A 22665-nucleotide genomic window follows, 5' to 3' on the forward strand; every position below is an offset into this window, starting at 1 on the left:
AGCCGGACTGCCCATCACTACTTCTCGGCCCATGATGAAGAGCCTGCGATCTCGGAGCGGAGTCTGGTTACAGCGTTATGTGGGCGCTCAGGTGGTGGCTGCAGCTCAGAATAAAGCGCAGTGCCGGGCACAGTGAGGGCAGCTGTCATGTGGGCTCCAGGGTCACTGATATCGGGGGGGTGTTATGGGGGCTCCGGGGTCGCTGATATCGGGGGTGTGTAATGGGGACACCGGGGTCACTAATATCGGGGGGGTATTATGGAGGGGCTCTGGGGTCACTGATATCGGGGGGGTATTATGGAGGGGCTCTGGGGTCACTGATATCGGGGGGTGTTATGGGGGCGCCGAGGTCACTGATATTGGGTGGGTGTTATGGGGGGCTCTGGGGTCACTATTGGGGCGGTGTTATGGGGGAGTTCTGGGGTCACTGATATCGGGGCGGTGTTATGGGGGCTCCGGGGTCACTGATATCGGGGGGGTATTATGGAGGGGCTCTGGGGTCACTGATATCGGGGCGGTGTTATGGGGGAGTTCTGGGGTCACTGATATCGGGGCGGTGCTATGGGGGCTCCGGGGTCGCTGATATCGGGGGGGTATTATGGAGGGGCTCTGGGGTCACTGATATCGGGGGGGTATTATGGAGGGGCTCTGGGGTCACTGATATCGGGGGGGGGTGTTATGGGGGCACCGAGGTCACTGATATTGGGTGGGTGTTATGGGGGGCTCTCGGGTCACTATCGGGGCGGTGTTATGGGGGGCTCCGGGGTCACTGATATTGGGGGCTGTTATGGGGGCTCTGGGGTCACTATCGGGGTGTTATGGGGGGGGCTCCAGGGTCACTGATATCGGGGCGGTGTTATGGGGGGGCTCCGGGGTCACTGATATTGGGGGGGGTATGTGCGCTCAAGGGTCACTGATATCGGGGCAGTGTTATAGGGGCTCTGGTGTCACTGATATCAGGACGCTATTATGGGGGCTTCGGGGTCACTGATATCGGGAAGGGGGGGTTATGGAGGGGCTCCAGGGTCACTGATATCGGGAGGGGGCTGTTATGTGAGCTCCGGGGTTACTGATATCTGGGCAGTGTTATGGGTGGCCCTCTGGGATCGCTGTTGTCGAGGCAGTGTTATGGTGGGGGCCCTCTGGGATCACTACTGTCAGGGCGGTGTTATGGTGGGGGCCCTCCGGGATTGCTGCTGTCGGGGCGGTGTTATGGGGGGGCCCTCTAGGATCGCTGCTATTGGGGTGGGGGGCTCCAGAATCACTACTGTCGGGGCGGTGTTATGGGGGGGCCCTCCAGAATCACTACTGTCGGGGTGGTGTTATGGGGGCCCTCTAGGATCGCTGCTGTTGGGGCGATATGGGGGGCCCTCCGGGATTGCTGCTGTAGGGGCGATGATATGGGGGGCCCTCCGGGATTGCTGCTGTAGGGGCGGTGTTATAGGGGGGCCCTCTGGGATCGCTGCTATCGGGGTGGTATTGGGGTGGGGGGCGCCGGGATCGCTGCTATTTGGGTGGTATTGAGAAGCATTGAACACATTTTGTGGAGAAAAACATTTAGCCCCTTGCATCGCACTGTGTGGAATAGGACATGAATCACTGAGGAAATGTCCCGGGATCCAGTTTGACCAGCGACGGGGCTCAATGGTTCATCCTGCAGCAACCAAAACAATATTGGCAAAAAAAAAAAAAAAAAAAAAATCTGTATGTCCCCGTCCCTCACCACCACCGCTAAGGTATATGTTCACACCATGCACAGTCACCCGGACCTCAGTATTCAAAAAACTTTTGTTTTTATTTATTTTTATTAGAAAAATGGATTCAATATAAAAGGCATACAATAGATACAACTCCCAACAGGTTCAGTGTCTCCATCATTCTGACCCCTCTAGTATTAGGCTGACATTTTCTGCTAGCTGCAGTTGAGTTTTCAGCTTTGCTATGTAGCCTGGGTCTGCAGAGCCATCTCGTCATTGCAGGGCACGGTCGGCAGAGTCATCTTCTCATCAGGAGAGAGTCAGTGAATCTTCGTGTAGCCAGGGCCTAAATCTGCCCATGTACCGCAGCCAAACACTGTTCCTCTGATTTTCCCCTGCACACATGCACGCTCAGTTTGGCTGAGCTTCCATTGGTCTTGAATGGCAATAATCAAAATATGCTTCATTATTTCCTTCTTGTCTGACTACAGGCAGGAAACTGTTCCAAGACAAGTCAGTACCGCATGTCACTTACAGGATTATTCTATCCGATTCATGGCTCCTTGGGTGACGGCACATTAATTCTGACAGCTGCTGTCGCCCCAAAACCAAAAAGTGTGGGGAACGACCAATTTTGTTGACAGGAGAAAAGGTTTTATTCCACGTAACATCCGTGACAGGAGTATTAAATCTTACCTATCATTTCAGAGGACTGTTCAGAATAATCTGTTGTGTGTGTAGATGAGGAATACAATGGTTCTGGCCATTATATGACTTGTATGCTGCATATTTCACCAGTTTTCCCTCTGCACGCTCTCTTATTTTCAGTTGTCTCTGCACTGGTGGGTGGACACTAGCTGCTATGATGACTTCCATACACAGCACACACAGAGCAATGATTGCAGGAGGAATCCCTCATGTCTATGTTGCATATTCAGAAACAGCAGAATGGAGGATATTATACAGCAGTACTGAGCAGTGTGGCTATGAATCCAGCACAGGGGTGAGAGAAAACACTAGAAAATAGCTGCTGCATGGGAGGACATTATATAGAAGTACTGAGCTGCGTAGCTGTGAAAGCATCTCAAGCGTGTGTACCTCTTTCACCCCGTTCCTCCTCCATTGCCATCAAAAGGCAGCAATCTGATCCGTCGCTGCGCTAGCCGTCCATCTTGTTTTCACGAGGACCGACCTTACCAGTTTTTCAGAGTGAATGATGAGTCCCAGGAGCTGGACAAAAGAAGTAGCAGATTCCTTTGACAAAGTAATACAAAGTTTATTATATTCACCAGTTTCTTGAAATGATAGTGACCATTTAATGTCTACACAGTGCAACAATCCGATGTACCACTTGGCTCCTCAGACCATAGCCGTGCCCTTCAGAGGTACCCATACCTCCCTCATAAATGTCCGATGGTGTCCCTAGAGGCATAAGGGTTGCAAATGTTGGCACTGGTGCGTCTTCCTAGATACAACCACATGCCCCATCTTCCCCAGGAGATCAGCTCTTAACATCTTTTTCCCAATGCACCCATTGTCTTCACACCCAAAAACTTTTCATACCCCCTGTAGATGCGGCAGTGATATCACTTCTCTCCTGCGTGGATTTGCCAATGTCTTACAAGCCCTTTTTTGGTGGTGAAGGACTTGTTGCAATCAGAGCAGGAGAACATCTTCAGCCCCAAGTGACTTATCCTATGAGCAGAAAGGGTCGACTTGTGGGCAAAGGCTTTGCCACATTCTGTGCATGAAAACGGCCGTTCTCCCGTATGTGTCCTCTCATGTTCCACAAGCAGAGACCTTCTGGAAAAACTCTTCCCGCATTCTGGGCACGAGAAAGGCCTCTCTCCCGTGTGGAGGAACCGATGTTTGTCAAGTGCTGACTTCTGAGTGAAGCATTTACCGCAATCCGAGCAGGAGAACGGCTTCTCCCCCGTGTGGATTCTCAAGTGGTTAACGTACGTGGACCTCATGGTGAAGCTTTGGCCACAGAAAGAGCAGGAGAAGGGCTTGCTGCCCGTGTGCGTCCTCTCGTGGTCGATAACAATGGACCGATGGGCAAATTTCTGTCCGCAGTAGGAACAGGCGAACGGCTTCTCTCCCGTGTGGATCCTCTTGTGGTCGGCAAGTGACGTTTTATGTTTGAAGCATTTTCCGCAGTCCTTACATGAAAACGGCGTTTCACTCGTGTGCGTCTTTTTGTGCCGGCTGAGCTTGGACTTATGGGAAAAACATTTGCCACATTCAGGACAGGAAACCATGTTATCCAAACTGGAGGATGCTGGACCTGAGAAAGGGGAAGGGAAGATATTCTGAATATTAAGAGTTATACCCTAAGGCGCAGATTGGTGAAAACTCAAAAAATGTCCCCAACCTGGAGGATTGTTTTTTACTGTAAGGTATAGCTAATAACTGATATTTATCTGTCATCCAATCAATCAAATCTCAACAATATCAATACACTGGAAACAGAGCATCTGTGATTAGTGATGAGCGAGTATACTCGTTACTCGAGATTTCCCCAGCACGCTTGGGTGGTCTCCGAGTATTTCAGCGTGCTCGGTGATTTAGTTTCTGTCTCCATAGCTGCATGATTTGCGGCTGCTAGACAGCCTGAATACATGTGGGGATTCCCTAACAAACAGGCAATTCCAGCATGTACTCAGGCTGTCTAGCAGCCGCAAATCATGCAGCTATGGAGACAGAAACTAAATCTCCGATCATGCCGAAATACTCGGAGATCACCCAAGCGTGCTGGGGAAATCTCCAGTAACGAGTATACTCGCCAGGGTCAGACTGGCCATCGGGCATTTCTGGCAAAATGCCAGAAGGGCCGGTGCCTGCAGTGGGCCGCTCGATCTGTCGCCCCCTTCACGCTGACAGCCGGCGTTGTTTTCTGCAGCCAGCACACTAGGCAGCATCAGCTTGCCTTGTGCACAGGATCGCGCTGCACTCCTAAAATCACTGCGGCCGCCACGCTAGACAGGATGAAGTTGGTGGCCGCGGTCTGATGTTCTGAACACCAGCTGTGATGAGGTAACAGACAGGGCAGGGGGAGAGGCGCGCTCTGCTCTTCTGTGCTGCTGGGACCCTGCCACTTACTGCAGCCGGGGGTCAGGACATCAGACGCCCACTTCCTCCGGTCCAGCGAGGCGGCAGGGACAGAAAGGATTTACCAGCTGCTGATAACCTTACCCTGAGTGCATGGAGCAGAAGCACAGAAAGCCCGGAGTTGTACCTGGAACTAGCGAAGAGGCAAGCTCTAATAGAATTAAGAAAAAAAAGCTGTGTCCACTCTTCTTCCCTCACAAAAAACACCACTCCTGTGGTGAACTATACTCCCAGCATGCCATAGGAGCTGCTGTACATGCTGGGAGTTATAGTTCTCAAAAGCAGGGAAAAGGTTATGTGCACACGTAGTTTTGATGGCTGCAGATTTTTCCGCAGCGGATTTCAGAAATCCGCAGGTAAAAGGCCCTGCGTTTTACCTGCGAATTTACCTCGGTTTTTGTGCGGATTCCACCTGCGGTTTTACACCTGTGGATTCCTATTATGGAGCAGGTGTAAACCGCTGCGGAATCCGCATAAAGAATTGACATGCTGCGGAATAAACAACACTACGTTTCCGCACGTTTTTTTCCGCAGCATGTGCACTGCGGATTTGGTTTTCCATAGGTTTACATGGTACTGTACAATGCATGGAAAGCTGCTGCGAATCCGCAGCAAAATCCGCAACGTGTGCACATAGCCTAATAGTCAACCATGGGACATAGATGGCACCTGTGGGATCTTAAAGGAAATCTGATGGCTGAGGGTATGTTTCCACTTGGCGGATTTGTTGTGGATTTGATGCAGTGTCCTAGCCACAGCGGCCAGATGTTACAGCATAGTGGATGGGATTTTATGAAATCTCATCTCCCCTAAGCATGCAGTGACACCTCCACGACGTCATCCCAGGTCCTTCGCACACAGCATCCCTGGGAACGGAGGGCGTCGCGTGCACCGCTAAGAGGCGGGAGGACTCCGGGGGCCATCGGAAGGTGAGTATATCAATATTTTTTATTTTAATTCTTTTTTTTTCTTTTTACAGGGATATGGTGCCCAGTCCGTGGAGGAGTCTCCTCTCCTCCACCCTGGATACCAGCCGCACATGATCCGCTTACTTCCCGCATGGTGGACATAGCCCCATGCGGAAAGTAAGCGGATCAATGCATTCCAATGTGTGCAGAATCCCCGCAATTCCACAAAATAATGAACATGCGGGAAAAAAAACGCAGCATGTGCACAAAAATTGCGGATTGCATTCTAATTAATAGGATGCTTAATGTAAGCGGTTTTTTTCGCGTTTTTATATTGAAAAAACCTGAAAAAAACGCGTGAAATCCTGAACGTGTGCACTTAGCCTTAGTGTGTAACCACCATGTGACAAGTGGGCCTGTGTACCTTCAAATACCAGGGCAGAATTTTTGTCCCAGTCTGGCCCTGATAGTCGCTCATCACTATCTGTGATCAAAGGCTACAATGCAAAAAACTTTAAGGGTATGTGCACACGTTGCGGATTTCTTGCAGAAATTTCCTGAAGAAAACCGGAAATTCTCTGCAAGAAATCCGCATTTTTTTTTTTGCGTTTTTTTCCCGTTTTTTTTGCGTTTTTTTAGCATTCTGCAAGCGTAATTAGCTTGCAGAATGCTCCAAGCGATCTGTAGCATCGCTTGGAAAACTGACTGACAAGTTGGTCACACTTGTCAAACATAGCGTTTGACAAGTGTGACCAACTTTTTACTATAGATGCAGCTTATGCAGCATCTATAGTAAAAGATAGAACGTTTAAAAATAATAAAAAAAATAAAAAAAATGCTTATACTCACCCGCAGACATCAGATCTCCTCACCGGCGTCCGTTCCGTATAGATGGTGTGTGCGCGCAGGGCCTTCCATGACGTCACGGTCACGTGAGCGGTCTCGACCAATCACAGGACAGTGACGTCATTCGGCAAGGTCCTTCACCGCACACCAGCTACAGGAACCAGCCAGCGTGCAGCACAGAGGCGGGAACACTTCGGGGGACATCGAGGGTGAGTATAGGACTGTTTTTTATTTTAATTCTTATTTTTTTACCAATTATATGGTGCCCAGTGCGTGGAGGAGAGTCTCCTCTCCTCCACCCTGGGTACCAACCGCACATGATCTGCTTACTTCCCGCATCGTGGGCACAGCCCCGTGCGGGAAGTAAGCAGATCAATGCACTCCTAGGTGTGCGGAATCCCCTGCAATTCCGCATTTTAATGAACATGTTGCTTTTTTTTCCGCGATGCGATTTTTTCGCGGAAAAAAAGGCTACATTTGCACAAAAAATGCGGAATACACTGAAAATAATGGGAGGCATATGTAAGCGTTTTTTTCGCGTTTTTATCACGTTTTTATAGCGAAAAAACGCGAAAAAAACGCGAAAAATACTGAACGTGTGCACATGGCCTAAGGGTATGTGCACACGATGCAGATTTAGTACAGAATTGGTGCAGATCTGCAGCAGATTTTTGTGCATGTCACTTCTTTTGTGTGGTTCTGCAGCGTTTCTGCATTCCTCCATTATAGAAATAAAAGCTGCACAAAAAACGCACTAAAAAAACATAAAAACCGCATAAAAAACAGCGTAAAAAACGCAGCTGCGGATTCGGCCAGGAGATGCAGATTTTGTGCAGAAAATTCTGCACCTCTTTTCTTACGTGTGCACATAGCCTTAAAGCCTTAACCCTTTTCCTATTAATAAAAAATAAATATTTCTACACCATATAGCAGTATAGTGAAATAACGTTCTCCTATAAAGTCTATGACCTGGGTTTGGAGGTAGTCTCTCACCTGGGATGGTATCTGTAGGGGTCTCCTGAGGACACTGCTCAACTCCCCACCCGTCTATCTCCTCTACTTCCACTTTGATGATTCTTAGGCTTCCATCCTACATAAAGCAGAAGACCATGAGGGCAGATGTCACACGTCAGGGTCATGACCTGTCGGCGGTCAGTTTGCACAATATCATGACTTCGCCCGATCACGGGTTTGGTGGAATCATCTCGTCTCCACTTACCTGGTGGTCCTGCGTGGCGCAGTCACTTTCCTCTCCAGACTCCTGGGCATCGTCCGGTGTGGGACGTCGCTCCAATGTTTTTCTCGTACTGGGCTCATCTGTAGGAGACACACGCTCGCTCACGATGCTTCTGACTCGGAGGGCAGCTCTGCTCTCACCTGGGCCGACACCCGTCTCGTCTGCATCATGTTCTTCTAACTCGTCATCTTCAACCTTGATCACTCTATAGCTTCCATCCTGAACAGAACAGATATTCATTCCTGCGCCTGAGTCATATATACAGACCAACGTGGCCGTCACGTGATATACAGTGGGGTGTAAAAGATTGGGCACCCCTGGTCAAAATTACTGTCATTGTGAACAGTAAAGCAAGTTGAAGATGAAATGATCTCTAAAAGGCCTAACGTTACAGATGACACATTTCCTTTGTATTTTAGGCAAAAAATATATATTTTCATCTTTTACATTTTGAAAATTACACAAAGGAGAATGGGCCAATGCAAAGGTTTGGGCGCACAGCATGGTTAGTCCCTAGTAGTGCCCCCTTTTGCAAGTATCACAGCTTGTAAACGCTTTTTGCAGTCACACAACTGTTTCAATTCGTCTGAGGGATTTTCATCCGTTCTTACAGTTCTGTGAGATTCCTGGGTCGTCTTGCATCCTCTGCTATTTTGAGTTCTAGCCACAGATTTTCAATGATGCTCAGATCAGGGGACTGTGAGGGCCATTGTAAAACCTTTACCTTGCGCCTTTTGAGGTCGTCTATTGTGGATTGTGAGATGTTTAGGATCATTCTCCATTTGTAGAATCCATCCTCTTCCTCTTCTCACCTTCAGCTTTTTTTTTTTTACAGATGGTGTTATGTTTTCATCAAGAATTCGTTGAAATTTCATTGAGTCCATTCTTCCCTCTACCCGTGAAATGTTCCCTGTGCCATTGGCTTTAACACAACCCCAAAGCATGATTGATCCTCCTCCATGCTTATTGGTTGACAAGATGTTCTTTTCCTGAAATCCTGTGCCTTTTTTTCTCCACACATACCTTTCATTATTGTGGCAAAAGATTTCGATTTTACCTCATCGGTCCACAGGACTTATTTCCAAAATGAATCAGGCTTGTATTGATGTTCTTTCGCATAGTTCTGATGCTGAACTTTATGGTGAGGATGCAGGAGAAGTTTTCTTCTGATGATTCAGTAGAACAATGTACCACAACTCCAGAGTCTGCTAAATCTTTCTGAAGGTCTTTTGCAGTCAAGCGGGGGTTCTGAATTGCCTCCTTAGCAATCCTACGAGCAGCTCTCACTGACATTTTGCTTGGTCTTCCAGACCTTACCTTGACCTCCACTGTTCCTGATAACTACCATTTCATAATTACATATGAAACTGAGGAAAGGACAACTTGAAAACACTTTGCTATCTTCTTATAGCCTGCTCCTGCTTTGTGGGCCTCCACCATTCTCATTTTCAGAGTGCTCGGCAGCTGCTTAGAAGATCCTATGGCTGGTGTTTTTGTCACAAGGTTAGAGGAGGCTGAGTGTTTATAAAGCTGGAAATTTGCATCACCTGGTCTTTCCCAAAGATGATAGTGAACAAGCCATAACCCTAACAGACTAATTAAGGTCTGAAACCTTCGTCAAAGTTATCTGAGCACACAAATCTCCAAGAGTGCCCAAACTTTTGCATAGGCCCATTTTACTTTTTGTAATTTTTAAAATGTAAAAGATGAAATTATATATAATTTTTGGCCTAAAATACAGAGAAAATGTGTCATCTTTAACTTTAGGCCTTTCAGAAATCATTTCATCTTCAACTTCCATATCTGTTCACAATAACAGTAATTTTGACCAGGGGTGCCCAATCTTTTACATGTCGCTATATACAGAATGGCAAGAATTATATAGAGGCTGTCGCCTACTGTGTGGAGACCGATGCGGCCGTCGCCTACTGTGTGGAGACCGATGCGGCCATCGCCTACTGTGTGGAGACCGATGCGGCCATCGCCTACTGTGTGGAGACCGATGCGGCCATCGCCTACTGTATGGAGACCGATGAGGCCGTCGCCTACTGTATGGAGACCGATGTGGCCGTCCCACACTCTACAGAGACAGATACGGCCGTCACGTGCTGTACAGAGACAGATACGGCCGTCACGCGCTATATGAAGACTGATGTGGCCGTCACGCGCTGTACAGAGACAGACACAGCCATCGCTCGCTATATGGAGACTGATGTGGCCGTCGCTCGCTGTACAGAGACAGATATGGCCGTCACTCGCTATATGGAGACAGATACGGCCGTCATGCGCTGTACAGAGACCGATGAGGCCGTCGCCTACTGTATGGAGACCGATGAGGCCGTCGCCTACTGTATGGAGACCGATGAGGCCGTCGCCTACTGTATGGAGACCGATGAGGCCGTCGCCTACTGTATGGAGACCGATGAGGCCGTCGCCTACTGTATGGAGACCGATGAGGCAGTCGCCTACTGTATGGAGACCGATGAGGCCGTCGCCTACTGTATGGAGACCGATGTGGCCGTCCCACACTCTACAGAGACAGATACGGCCGTCACGCGCTGTACAGAGACAGATACGGCCGTCACGCGCTATATGAAGACTGATGTGGCCGTCACGCGCTGTACAGAGACAGATATGGCCGTCACTCGCTATATGGAGACAGATACGGCCGTCATGCGCTGTACAGAGACCGATGAGGCCGTCGCCTACTGTATGGAGACCGATGAGGCCGTCGCCTACTGTATGGAGACCGATGAGGCCGTCGCCTACTGTATGGAGACCGATGAGGCCGTCGCCTACTGTATGGAGACCGATGAGGCCGTCGCCTACTGTATGGAGACCGATGAGGCAGTCGCCTACTGTATGGAGACCGATGAGGCCGTCGCCTACTGTATGGAGACCTGTCATGATCTCCATGGCTAGAGAACATAGCATAAGCCTATATAGGAACAAGCTCTTGGAAGATGGGAACTGTACTGACCATGAACTAAACCTACCGCACAACTAGAAGTAGCCAGGTAGCATGTCCTACTTTTTATCCCTATATGCCCAGCGCCGGCCGGAGAACTAAATAATGCTAGCAGAGGGAAATATAAGACCTGGCTCACCTCTAGAGAAATGCCCAAAAAGGAGACAGAGGCCCCCCACATATATTGGCGGTGATTTTAGATGAAATAACAAACACAGCAGGAAAATAGTTTTAGCAAATTTGAGGTCCGCTTTCTAGATAGCAGAAGACAGAAAGAACACTTTCATGGTCAGCAGAAAACCCTAACAAAACACCATCCAGAAATTACTTTAGGACTCTGGCATTAACTCATAATACCAGAGTGGCAATTCCTGATCAACAAGAGCTTTCCAGACACAGTAACGAAACTGCAGCTGTGAACTGGAACCAAAAAGCAAAAACAAACATGGACGAAAGTCCAACTTATCTAGTAGATGTCTGGGAGCAGGAACAAGCACAGAGAGGCTTCTGATAACATTGTTGGCCGGCTGTGTTTGTTATTTCATCTAAAATCACCGCCAATATATGTGGGGGGCCTCTGTCTCCTTTTTGGGCATTTCTCTAGAGGTGAGCCAGGTCTTATATTTCCCTCTGCTAGCATTATTTAGTTCTCCGGCCGGCGCTGGGCATATAGGGATAAAAAGTAGGACATGCTACCTGGCTACTTCTAGTTGTGCGGTAGGTTTAGTTCATGGTCAGTACAGTTCCCATCTTCCAAGAGCTTGTTCCTATATAGGCTTATGCTATGTTCTCTAGCCATGGAGATCATGACAGTTTTCCTTCCGTTTAGACTTCCCTGTCACGAGATATGCGAGAATATATAAAGGAGTCCTTGGAAAAGGGACATATTCGTCCATCGTCATCTCCCTTAGGAGCCGGCTTTTTCTTTGTGTCAAAAAAGGACGGCTCTTTGAGACCATGTATTGATTATCGGCTTTTGAATAAAATCACGGTTAAATATCAATATGACCCAAGAATTATCCTCCTGGCCGGCAATCTTAGGACTACAAGTCCATCGTCATCTCCCTTAGGAGCCGGCTTTTTCTTTGTGTCAAAAAAGGACGGCTCTTTGAGACCATGTATTGATTATCGGCTTTTGAATAAAATCACGGTTAAATATCAATATCCACCTGACCGGAGGAACACAACAGTACCACTTGACCAGATACTGGAGTCTCGGTTCAGATACCGGGATGAACCAGAAAGTATGCAGTGACCCAAGAATTATCCTCCTGGCCGGCAATCTTAGGACTACAAGTCCATCGTCATCTCCCTTAGGAGCCGGCTTTTTCTTTGTGTCAAAAAAGGACGGCTCTTTGAGACCATGTATTGATTATCGGCTTTTGAATAAAATCACGGTTAAATATCAATATCCACCTGACCGGAGGAACACAACAGAGACCGATGTGGCCGTCCCACACTCTACAGAGACAGATACGGCCGTCACGCGCTGTACAGAGACAGATACGGCCGTCACGCGCTATATGAAGACTGATGTGGCCGTCACGCGCTGTACAGAGACAGACACAGCCATCGCTCGCTATATGGAGACTGATGTGGCCGTCGCTCGCTGTACAGAGACAGATATGGCCGTCACTCGCTATATGGAGACAGATACGGCCGTCATGCGCTGTACAGAGACCGATGAGGCCGTCGCCTACTGTATGGAGACCGATGAGGCCGTCGCCTACTGTATGGAGACCGATGAGGCCGTCGCCTACTGTATGGAGACCGATGAGGCCGTCGCCTACTGTATGGAGACCGATGAGGCCGTCGCCTACTGTATGGAGACCGATGAGGCCGTCGCCTACTGTATGGAGACCGATGAGGCCGTCGCCTACTGTATGGAGACCGATGAGGCCGTCGCCTACTGTATGGAGACCGATGAGGCAGTCGCCTACTGTATGGAGACCGATGAGGCCGTCGCCTACTGTATGGAGACCGATGTGGCCGTCCCACACTCTACAGAGACAGATACGGCCGTCACGCGCTGTACAGAGACAGATACGGCCGTCACGCGCTATATGAAGACTGATGTGGCCGTCGCTCGCTGTACAGAGACAGATATGGTCGTCACTCGCTATATGGAGACTGATGCGGCCTTCACGCGCTGTACAGAGACAGATACGGCCGTCACGCGCTGTACAGAGACAGATACGGCCGTCACGCGCTGTACAGAGACAGATACGGCCGTCACGCGCTGTACAGAGACAGATACGGCCGTCACGCGCTGTACAGAGACAGATACGGCCGTCACGCGCTGTACAGAGACAGATACGGCCGTCACGCGCTGTACAGAGACAGATACGGCCGTCACGCGCTGTACAGAGACAGATACGGCCGTCACGCGCTGTACAGAGACAGATACGGCCGTCACGCGCTGTACAGAGACAGATACGGCCGTAGCTCGCTGTATGGAGACTGATGTGGCCATCGTGCGCTGTACAGAGACAGATACGGCTGTTGCTCGCTATATGGAGACTGATGTGGCCGTCGCTCGCTATATGGAGACTGATGTGGCCGTCGCTCGCTACATGGAGGACTGATGTGGCCGTCGCTCGCTACATGGAGGACTGATGTGGCCGTCGCTCGCTACATGGAGGACTGATGTGGCCGTCGCTCGCTACATGGAGGACTGATGTGGCCGTCGCTCGCTACATGGAGGACTGATGTGGCCGTCGCTCGCTATATGGAGACTGATGTGGCCGTCGCTCGCCATATGGAGACTGATGTGGCCGTCACTCGCTATATGGAGACTGATGTGGCTGTCTGCAGAGAACTCCAGGTAAGGGGCATCTCACAATGAAATAACAGGACATACAGATGGTGACTCATGACAGGAGAACATCACCCTAGATTACCTACCTGGTGCTCGTCTGCGGCACTCTCCTCTGCTGACTCCTGTGAGTTGTCCGGTCTGGGATGTTTCTTCCTGGAGTCTGCAGTGACAGAATACAGAGTATATATAAGATTTATCATCGGACGAGTGTATATAGCTATATATCCTACCCGGCTGCGTCTCCATCATGACGTCCTTGTACAGATCCTTGCGCCCTGCTAAATACTCCGACTTCTCCACAGAAAAGTAGCCAGAGACGTCCTGACACCACACAAGAACCTGACGTAGGGAAAGACACTAATTATCGTCCACATTATCCCCCCCCCCCGGCGTCTGCACATAATGACCCCGAGACCTCACCTCCCCGGTCAGCAGCTCAATGATCTTGTTGGTGAGGTCTAGGATCTTCTTCTCATGGGGTCTCTCCACTATCAGCAAGCGAGGTGAAGGCGCTGACGTGAGGAGATGAGTCCTGCTCCGTCCTCTAGATGAACTGTGGGTCACAGGTCGGATGGACGTCTTCACTGGTCCATAATCCTAATAAAGAGATGGAGACAAGGAAAGGACTAGATTTAAGCACCAAGAACTTTCCAAACTCTTGTCTTATGACCTAACATCCAGCATCGCTCACCTCACCGGTCAGCAGGTAGATGATCTCCAGGGTAACAACTAATATTCTCTTGGTCATCTCATCGTTGCCCGTCTTCATCCTCTGCCGATCTGCGGTGGACTAGGCTCAGGTTCTTGTAGACACCAATCATGGCGGAAGCTCAGCAATGACGATCCCGGAACTGAAAGAAGAAAAGTAAGAAGAGAATAAAAAAAACAACAAAGAAGAATCATTGAAAGTGTAAGGAAGGAAGTGTAAGGAAGCGCTGAGGAGGGATGGTCTAGAACTTGCGCTCCGTTCACATCTCATCTATGTCTAAGAGGAACCTCGGGCAGAAGGGACACGTCCGAGATCTCAGTATTAACTGTAGAGGAAAGGGCAAGAGACTGTGCACGTCTTATACAGAGGTCACTGCAAAAAGGAGACACAGAGCAAGGAGGGGAAAACAAAGAACAAAAGGAAAGGCAATGAACGAGAAGAAAACAATGACATAGAAGAGAGACAACGAACAAGGCGGAAGACAATGAAAATATAAAGTAGAAGATGAACAAAACGAAGACAAAAAAACAAATCAGAGGAAAATAATGAAGAGAGGAAGGCGATGAACGACAAAAGGAAGATAATGAAGAAGCCGAAGACCAGAACTAGTAGAAAACCATGAAAATCAAATATTGATATGCACCAGTCTATTAAATTGTCAAAAAGCAAGGTGTGACTAATAATATAAAATATAACTTTTAATATATATATCTAATAAAAAGTTGGTGTGTCCAACTATGTAAAAAACACACAAAAGACTCTACAAAAAATCCCCAAATCAGGGGAGTAGTATATGAACCTAACCCTCGAAATTACTACACACCCATCAGTGCATCAGCAATACAAAGGGTACAATATGCGCTCCAATCTCGGAGTGTTTGAGCACAACCATATACCACACAGTTGTGACCGTCAGCTGCCCCCACATGTCATATGGAGATGCAGTATTTGAACATAACCAAAAGGTTTATATGTCCATGAGCGATCGCATACCAACTGCCCCCACCTGTCATGAGGAGATGCAGAAAAATGCGAACCAATGCCAGAATAATTGGAACAATCTCACCTCGGACTTTCCTGTGGTATAGGTGAGAGTTCCCGTGAAAACAGCATCCAGAGGGGGGGCCTATAATTCTGGCCACACATCAACCCGTCCACACTGTTCAAGCGAATAATCAGGACCCCATAAATCACCGCATGTTTCCCTACGCGTTTCGTTATGTTGAACTCATCAGGGGAAAATTATAGAGGGATCCCCACTGATTCTGTGGAGTATCCGTAACATAGGGGTATATCGGCATCCACTGTTAGTTGGTATTGCACGTGTTTAAATAGCCCGCCCAGAATTCTCTGGGCTGGGTCTCCTGACGTAGGTTCCGAGCGCCCCATCTGGACCGCTATTGCTGAACCGCACACGTCATTTCCGGCGGCGTGTGCTCGTCAGGGTACTACGATGGCATATTATCACTTCGTGACGTAAATTCAATGCGCCCCCTCTGGAACGCAACATGCTGGACCGCACGCGTCACTTCTGGCGGCGTGTGCTTATCCAGTTGCTAAGGTAACAGACTATCCCCTCCTATCGCAACCCTTATGTCTCCTACCGCTCGCGTAGTTTCCGGCGGTGTATGTTAGGTAAGGTTGCTATGGTAGCCTGTTTTTTATATATACCGTAAAGCAAGCAATGGGGCCATGTACATCACCAACTGGTGCCCTGACCCTGTCCAGCTGTCATAACGTGACACCCGACCGTAACCTCAGGTCCAGGCGCTCACGTTATAAGCCACTTTTTGGAGTCTTAGTCCAGAGAACTATGAAAAGCTCCCCTCAAACCCTACTGTTATATACAAGAAACAACTTAAAAAGATTCTAGATGGAGGTTTGAATAATGACTTGATTGATAAGAATGAATTTGAATTTTTACTCCCACAACATCCAGTGATGGCAACTTTCTATTGCCTCCCAAAGGTCCACAAAGGTCTGACCCCACTGAAGGGGAGACCTATAGTCTCAGGAATTAATAGCCTTAGCCATCATGTAGGAATCTATCTTGACGAGGTTCTTAAAACATATGTTACATCATTGAATTCATACACCAGAGACTCAATGGATCTATTGAGAAAAATAGAGGGGATGATCCTAGAGCCAGGAACCCTCCTCTGTAGTATTGACGTCGAGGCGCTTTATTCGTCTATTAGACACAAGGATGGTTTAAGAGCAGTGGAATATTTCATTAGGAGCAGGGGTCAACAGTTCCTGGGACACAACAGGTTTATTTTGGACCTATTAGAGTTTTGTCTAACTAGGAATTTTTTCCTGTTTAATGGCTCCACCTACCACCAGCTCAGGGGCACCGCGATGGGTAATTCCTGTGCGCCCGCTTACGCAAATTTGCTCCTGGGCTGGTGGGAAGAAACAGAGGTTTTTGGGGATTCCTTTGCTGAAGAACAAACTAATATAGTTTTTTGGTCCCGTTATATAGACGATGTCCTACTTATCTGGAATGGGGACATCGACACCTTAACTAACTTTGTGGCAAAACTGAACAACAACAATCTAGGATTGTCTTTTACTTATGAATACCACAGAGATGAACTACCATTTCTAGATTTGTACATTCAAAAAAAACCAGATGGACATTTGGGCACCAAGACATACAGAAAGCCTACCTCCACGAATGCCCTTCTCAGGTGGGACAGTCACCATCCGGGACCCCTGAAAAGAGGCATCCCAAAAGGCCAATATTTAAGAGCAAGACGTAACTGCTCCTCTGATGAGGAATATAAGAGACAGGCAGATGACCTACAAACACGTTTTTTGGCCAGGGGTTACCCTAAAGGGATTCTCAAGAAGGCCTATAACGAGGTAAAGAAGGTCAATAGGGATAGTCTCTTGGTGCCAGCTCCGAGGAGAGAAGAATTGCCGATCTGCCGCTTTATCACCACTTACAATAACGGGGCTAAAACAATACGGACCATACTACAAAAACACTGGTCCATCCTGAACATGGATGGGGACATAGGAGAGATGGTGGGGGATTTCCCACGGATCACCTTCAAAAAAGGTAAATCTGTGGGGGATAGACTTGTACACAGTCATTATTCCCCACCGGTAAAGGACACATGGCTCCCTAATCCACCCAAAGGTTGCTACAAATGTAGCGGGTGTATAGCCTGCCCAGTACTTACAACGGGATCAAGATTTCGGAGTGGAGTGACTGGGAAAGAATTTGAAATCTACCATTTCATTAATTGCAGGTCCAAGGGAGTAATCTACAGAGCAGCGTGTATATGTGGCTTAGAATACGTTGGTAAGACCATACGTGAATTTAGGAGACGTATAGGAGAACATCTGAGAGATATCGTACTTAAGAGAGATACACCTTTGGCCAGGCACATCAACACTGTACACAATGGTGACAGTCGAGGAATCAGATTTATGGGGATTGACAGAATTGGTGCACCCAAGAGGGGGGGCAACTGGGACCAGACGTTATTACAATGTGAGACAAAATGGATCTTCCGCTTACGAACACAAACGCCGGAGGGCCTTAACGAAATTCTCACATACAGCTGTTTCCTGGAAAATTAGCCCAGATATACATTATAGGGTTTCTTCCCTTCCTTCCTCCTCTAATTTACATTAGGGTTTTTGTAGGACCATCAATAGGGACAGCCGTTGTGGAATGGGGGCGCCAATCTTGCGTTTTTTCTATCCTAGGGTGCCAACCTCCATAGGCTAGGCAGGTATTGATAGGAGTGATCTAGGGACATGGGGGGTGGACATAACCCTATCTCTCGATCTACTTTTTTCTGGGGCACCTTCTAAACATCCCCCCCCCCCCCCTTCATCTCTCCTGGCTAACCACTCCATGTTCGATTCTCTTTTTGGACCCGTGTGTGGCTGTATTGCTCCTTTTTATATTCCCAACAGAGTTTAAGGTTAATGTTCTCACTAGCCATTAGTTATGGTTTCTTCTCAGCTCGTAGGAGGTAACCAGCATGTGCCCTTATATTGCGATCCTCCCTTCAATGTTAAGGATTTGTTAGGATCGGGGATACGAATCTTAGTTCATACCCTGTACAAATGGTGAGTTGTTGGTTATTGTGCTCAACAACCATGGAGGGGTTAAAGGCATTTTTGTATTTATCACTGCAGCTGAGCTCGTGCAGAGACAGATGCAGTGAGATTATAAGACTCCAAAAAGTGGCTTATAACGTGAGCGCCTGGACCTGAGGTTACGGTCGGGTGTCACGTTATGACAGCTGGACAGGGTCAGGGCACCAGTTGGTGATGTACATGGCCCCATTGCTTGCTTTAGGGTATATATAAAAAACAGGCTACCATAGCAACCTTACCTAACATACACCGCCGGAAACTACGCGAGCGGTAGGAGACATAAGGGTTGCGATAGGAGGGGATAGTCTGTTACCTTAGCAACTGGATAAGCACGCGCCGCCAGAAGTGACGCGTGCGGTCCAGCATGTTGCGTTCCAGAGGGGGCGCATTGAATTTACGTCACAAATTGATAATATGCCATCGTAGTACCCTGACGAGCACACGCCGCCGGAAATGACGTGTGCGGTTCAGCAATAGCGGTCCAGATGGGGCGCTCGGAACCTACGTCAGGAGACCCAGCCCAGAGAATTCTGGGCGGGTTATTTAAACACGTGCAATACCAACTAACAGTGGATGCCGATATACCCCTATGTTACGGATACTCCACGGAATCAGTGGGGATCCCTCTATAATTTTCCCCTGATGAGTTCAACATAACGAAACGCGTAGGGAAACATGCGGTGATTTATGGGGTCCTGATTATTCGCTTGAACAGTGTGGACGGGTTGATGTGTGGCCAGAATTATAGGCCCCCCCTCTGGATGCTGTTTTCACGGGAACTCTCACCTATACCACAGGAAAGTCCGAGGTGAGATTGTTCCAATTATTCTGGCATTGGTTCGCATTTTTCTGCATCTCCTCATGACAGGTGGGGGCAGTTGGTATGCGATCGCTCATGGACATATAAACCTTTTGGTTATGTTCAAATACTGCATCTCCATATGACATGTGGGGGCAGCTGACGGTCACAACTGTGTGGTATATGGTTGTGCTCAAACACTCCGAGATTGGAGCGCATATTGTACCCTGTGTATTGCTGATGCACTGATGGGTGTGTAGTAATTTCGAGGGTTAGGTTCATATACTACTCCCCTGATTTGGGGATTTTTTGTAGAGTCTTTTGTGTGTTTTTTACATAGTTGGACACACCAACTTTTTATTAGATATATATATTAAAAGTTATATTTTATATTATTAGAAAACCATGAACAAGAAGAAGGAAGATGACAAGAAAAAAAACGGAGGAAAACGAAATAAAAGAGGAAGAGAATGAACAACAAAAGGAAGAGAATGAAGCTAAAGAGGAAGGAAAGAAAGAAGATGAGGAGAAATGGAAAACAACTACATAAAAGAGAAAAAACATGAAAAGAAGAAAAAGACAATGAAGGAAAAGAGGAATCAAAGGAACAAGAACAAGAGGAAAACAATGAGCACCGAGATACAAGAAGCGGAAGTCAGTAACCGAGAATGGTGGAGGGAGACATTGGGGGAATCGCCGCCATCAGCAGTCCGCGCTCCGAGCCCACGGTCTGCCGCCCTGCAGTCAGCGACGAACCTTCTCGGAAATGGGATTTGCGGTATTTGGCCACTGTCCCCATTTATTTGAAAAAGGGGGAAAAAAAAATGGTAACGTTTCCACTAATTTTCGTGGCTTTTTCATTCCAGAATTCTGGCACAGATGAGATAGATACGGGGATCAATAAAAAGCGAGACGGAATGTGAACAGAAAAAGGAGCAACAAAAAGACAATGGTGCAGGGGGGTCATAAAATGTGCAAAAAATAAAAAGTGGAGTCGTTGCCCATAGCAACTAATGACATTTCCATCCCAACCTAGGACGTCACAGGTTGTGCGGGTGTATGCAATGACTGCTTATTAACCACTAACTAACCACTGATAATTCCCGCCCTCTGACGCCCCCACAGAAGACTAAAAACAAAGTGACAAATAATAAAGAGAAAATAAAAACAAAGTTTAAATCACCCCCAAGTACAGAAATAGCCAGATCTGGTACCGCCGCCTCTGTAACAGTCCAATCTAAGAGAATAGAACATGATTTCACTTGTACCGCTAAGAAAAAAAAATGAAAAAACACAAATCGCCATCATCACAGCAGAAATAAGGAAAAATGTAATAAAAATATATAAAACCGTCATCTCTCCCAGTAACAAAACTAAGTCCTGGCCGGATCCATCAATGGAAAACTAAAAAAAGTGATGTAACAAGGGGGGAGGAAAAAAAGGAAGGAGACAAAAAAACACCCGGTCAGGAAGAGGTTAATCCGATCCCATGGAGGATCCCTCATAGTAGTCACAGCAGAAAGGAGCTGTCGCCCATAGCAACCAGAGCCCAAAATGAAAGCGGCCATCTGATTGGTTGCTATGGGCGACACCGCCATGTCCGCTCACAAGAGGCAGAGGAGCCGCGGGCAGCAGAGAATAATGACAACGATCAGCGCGTCACCTCATCCAGGAGCCGCCGGGCCGTCAGCCGCTCCCACACCTTCACATCCATTGTAAACGGTAGGGACTCGAGCGCCGCAGAGATTTCTGGGAGTATTAGTAGTAGTCACGTGATTATGTCTCTTTACAACGTCTAAGGCTACGACAAAATGGCGCCTCTGTAGACCGTTGACAGGAAGTGACGTTGACTATAGAAGGCTATCATACACATCTGCCTCTAGCGACCAGAGAGCGTATTCCTCTGTCCTGTTAGCCATTCATTGAATAGGGGCGGAAGTTTAGAGTTTATTTCCTCGCATGTTTGTCACCCTGAACCCACAGGCTGTGGCATGCTGCTTCGTGCCTTCCCCGTATGACACGCCCCCGGAAATGACATCACACACGGAAGGAGCCCATAATACAGTCTAGCAATTACCAACCAGGACTGGTCACCCGGCGCCATTGTAACTACTGGCAGAAGTAATGGAAAGGCGAATGTAGAAGAACTGCGTGCATGCAGTGCGCTGCTCCTGTAGTTCATCTGCCCACATATAATACACACATTGGGTTTTTATATTGACATCACATCAAGTAGCCATATATATTCAATATGATGACCGCTGCCCGCTCGGCTTCCGACGGTTCTTGTGCGTTATTATGGGATGTCCCATCATTAGGTAGAGACCAATCACATCCCAGAGAGGCCTGATTATAATTTGGCAAATATGACCTGTTCTGCTTCCGAAGCCTCTGTATATTCTGCGCAGTCCGGATTGACATGTGACCGCTGCAGACAATCACTGGCTGCAGTGTTGACCATCCCAACACCCCCAAGGAACAATGAATAGTTGCAGCGTTTTTGATGACATTGTAAGTCCTGTGCCCGGAGCCATGTGGAGTCTACATGCACCCGTGACATGAACCATTCTAGGAGTTGATTATCTGGTCTCCTCATAGACATACATGAGGCCAGTAGCCCTGGGCAGGAGTCCCGGCGGTGGGGCCGCTTAGTCTAAGCTGGACATGGCCGTAAACAAGGACACAGCAACATCCAAATATGCCCCAGTGAACAGAGGAGCAAGGTGAAAATCTGCAAAAAGAAGACGTGACACAGGGGAGAGGAGGGGGATGCAGCTGGATTCTGTGAGAGGGAACAAGAGAGGAAACATCTGATTGGCTGAAGGTGTTGAGGAGAGCCATAAGATCAAATACTTAATTAACCTCAACACATAAGGTAATTGAGGGAAGCAACCTATAACATGTATTGTTTAACCTTACATAAGTTTTCCTCAGACAAAGTGAGACACTGAAGATGGCCGCCATCTCCTGTACCAGAGCCGTGTGCTCTGGTATCCAAGATGAACAATGAAGACACTGAAGATGGCCGCCATTTCCTGTTTCAGCATGCCATGTGCTCTGGTATCCAAGATGACGCCCACCCTGATGACCTCATGGATCCACCCACAGTGACGCCCACCCTGATGACCTCATGGACCAACCCACCCTGATGACCTCATGGATCCGCCCATGGACTTGCTCATGCCCAACCCACTAACCAATGAAATACATCCGATCACTCCCATTTTAGAGCTAACCGAGCCCCCTTACAGGAGATATATAACATTGTGTTTGACTAATAAACTTCCCTTCTTGGAGCTGAGCCACACATTGATCAAGGAGAGTTACAGCTGACTGTGTCTGGTGTATTTCTTTAGTGCACATGATCAATATCCATTAGGCCAGGAGTAGGCAACTAGAGAATTGAACATTTTATTAATTGTTCAACCCTAATAAAGGCTTGAGCAGCAAACA

At 48.0% G+C, this 22665-nt stretch overlaps 1 protein-coding gene across 3 annotated transcripts; it reads right to left on the reverse strand.

Moving 5' to 3' along the window:
• Window positions 1–1771: 1771 nt before the first annotated feature.
• Window positions 1772–21169, reverse strand: LOC143817382 (uncharacterized). Of its 3 annotated transcripts, none has more exons than XM_077298763.1 (8): window positions 20876–21169; window positions 14277–14436; window positions 14006–14182; window positions 13816–13924; window positions 13672–13745; window positions 7782–8018; window positions 7556–7652; window positions 1772–3984 (listed from the first exon to the last, which is right to left on the reverse strand). In XM_077298763.1, the coding sequence occupies exons 2-8, from the start codon at window positions 14352–14354 to the stop codon at window positions 3284–3286; spliced, it is 1473 nt and encodes a 490-aa protein (XP_077154878.1). In that variant the 5' UTR covers window positions 14355–14436; window positions 20876–21169; the 3' UTR covers window positions 1772–3283. The 3 variants fall into 3 exon arrangements, with proteins under 3 accessions (XP_077154878.1, XP_077154880.1, XP_077154879.1); XM_077298765.1 differs by lacking the exon at window positions 20876–21169 and adding an exon at window positions 20674–20739 and having other exon boundaries at window positions 1778–3984; XM_077298764.1 differs by lacking the exon at window positions 20876–21169 and adding an exon at window positions 20396–20494 and having other exon boundaries at window positions 1778–3984.
• Between the last annotated feature and the right edge of the window lie 1496 nt (window positions 21170–22665).

This window comes from Ranitomeya variabilis, chromosome 3 (genome assembly GCF_051348905.1).
Source record: "Ranitomeya variabilis isolate aRanVar5 chromosome 3, aRanVar5.hap1, whole genome shotgun sequence".
Classification (NCBI taxonomy): Eukaryota; Metazoa; Chordata; class Amphibia; order Anura; family Dendrobatidae; genus Ranitomeya; species Ranitomeya variabilis.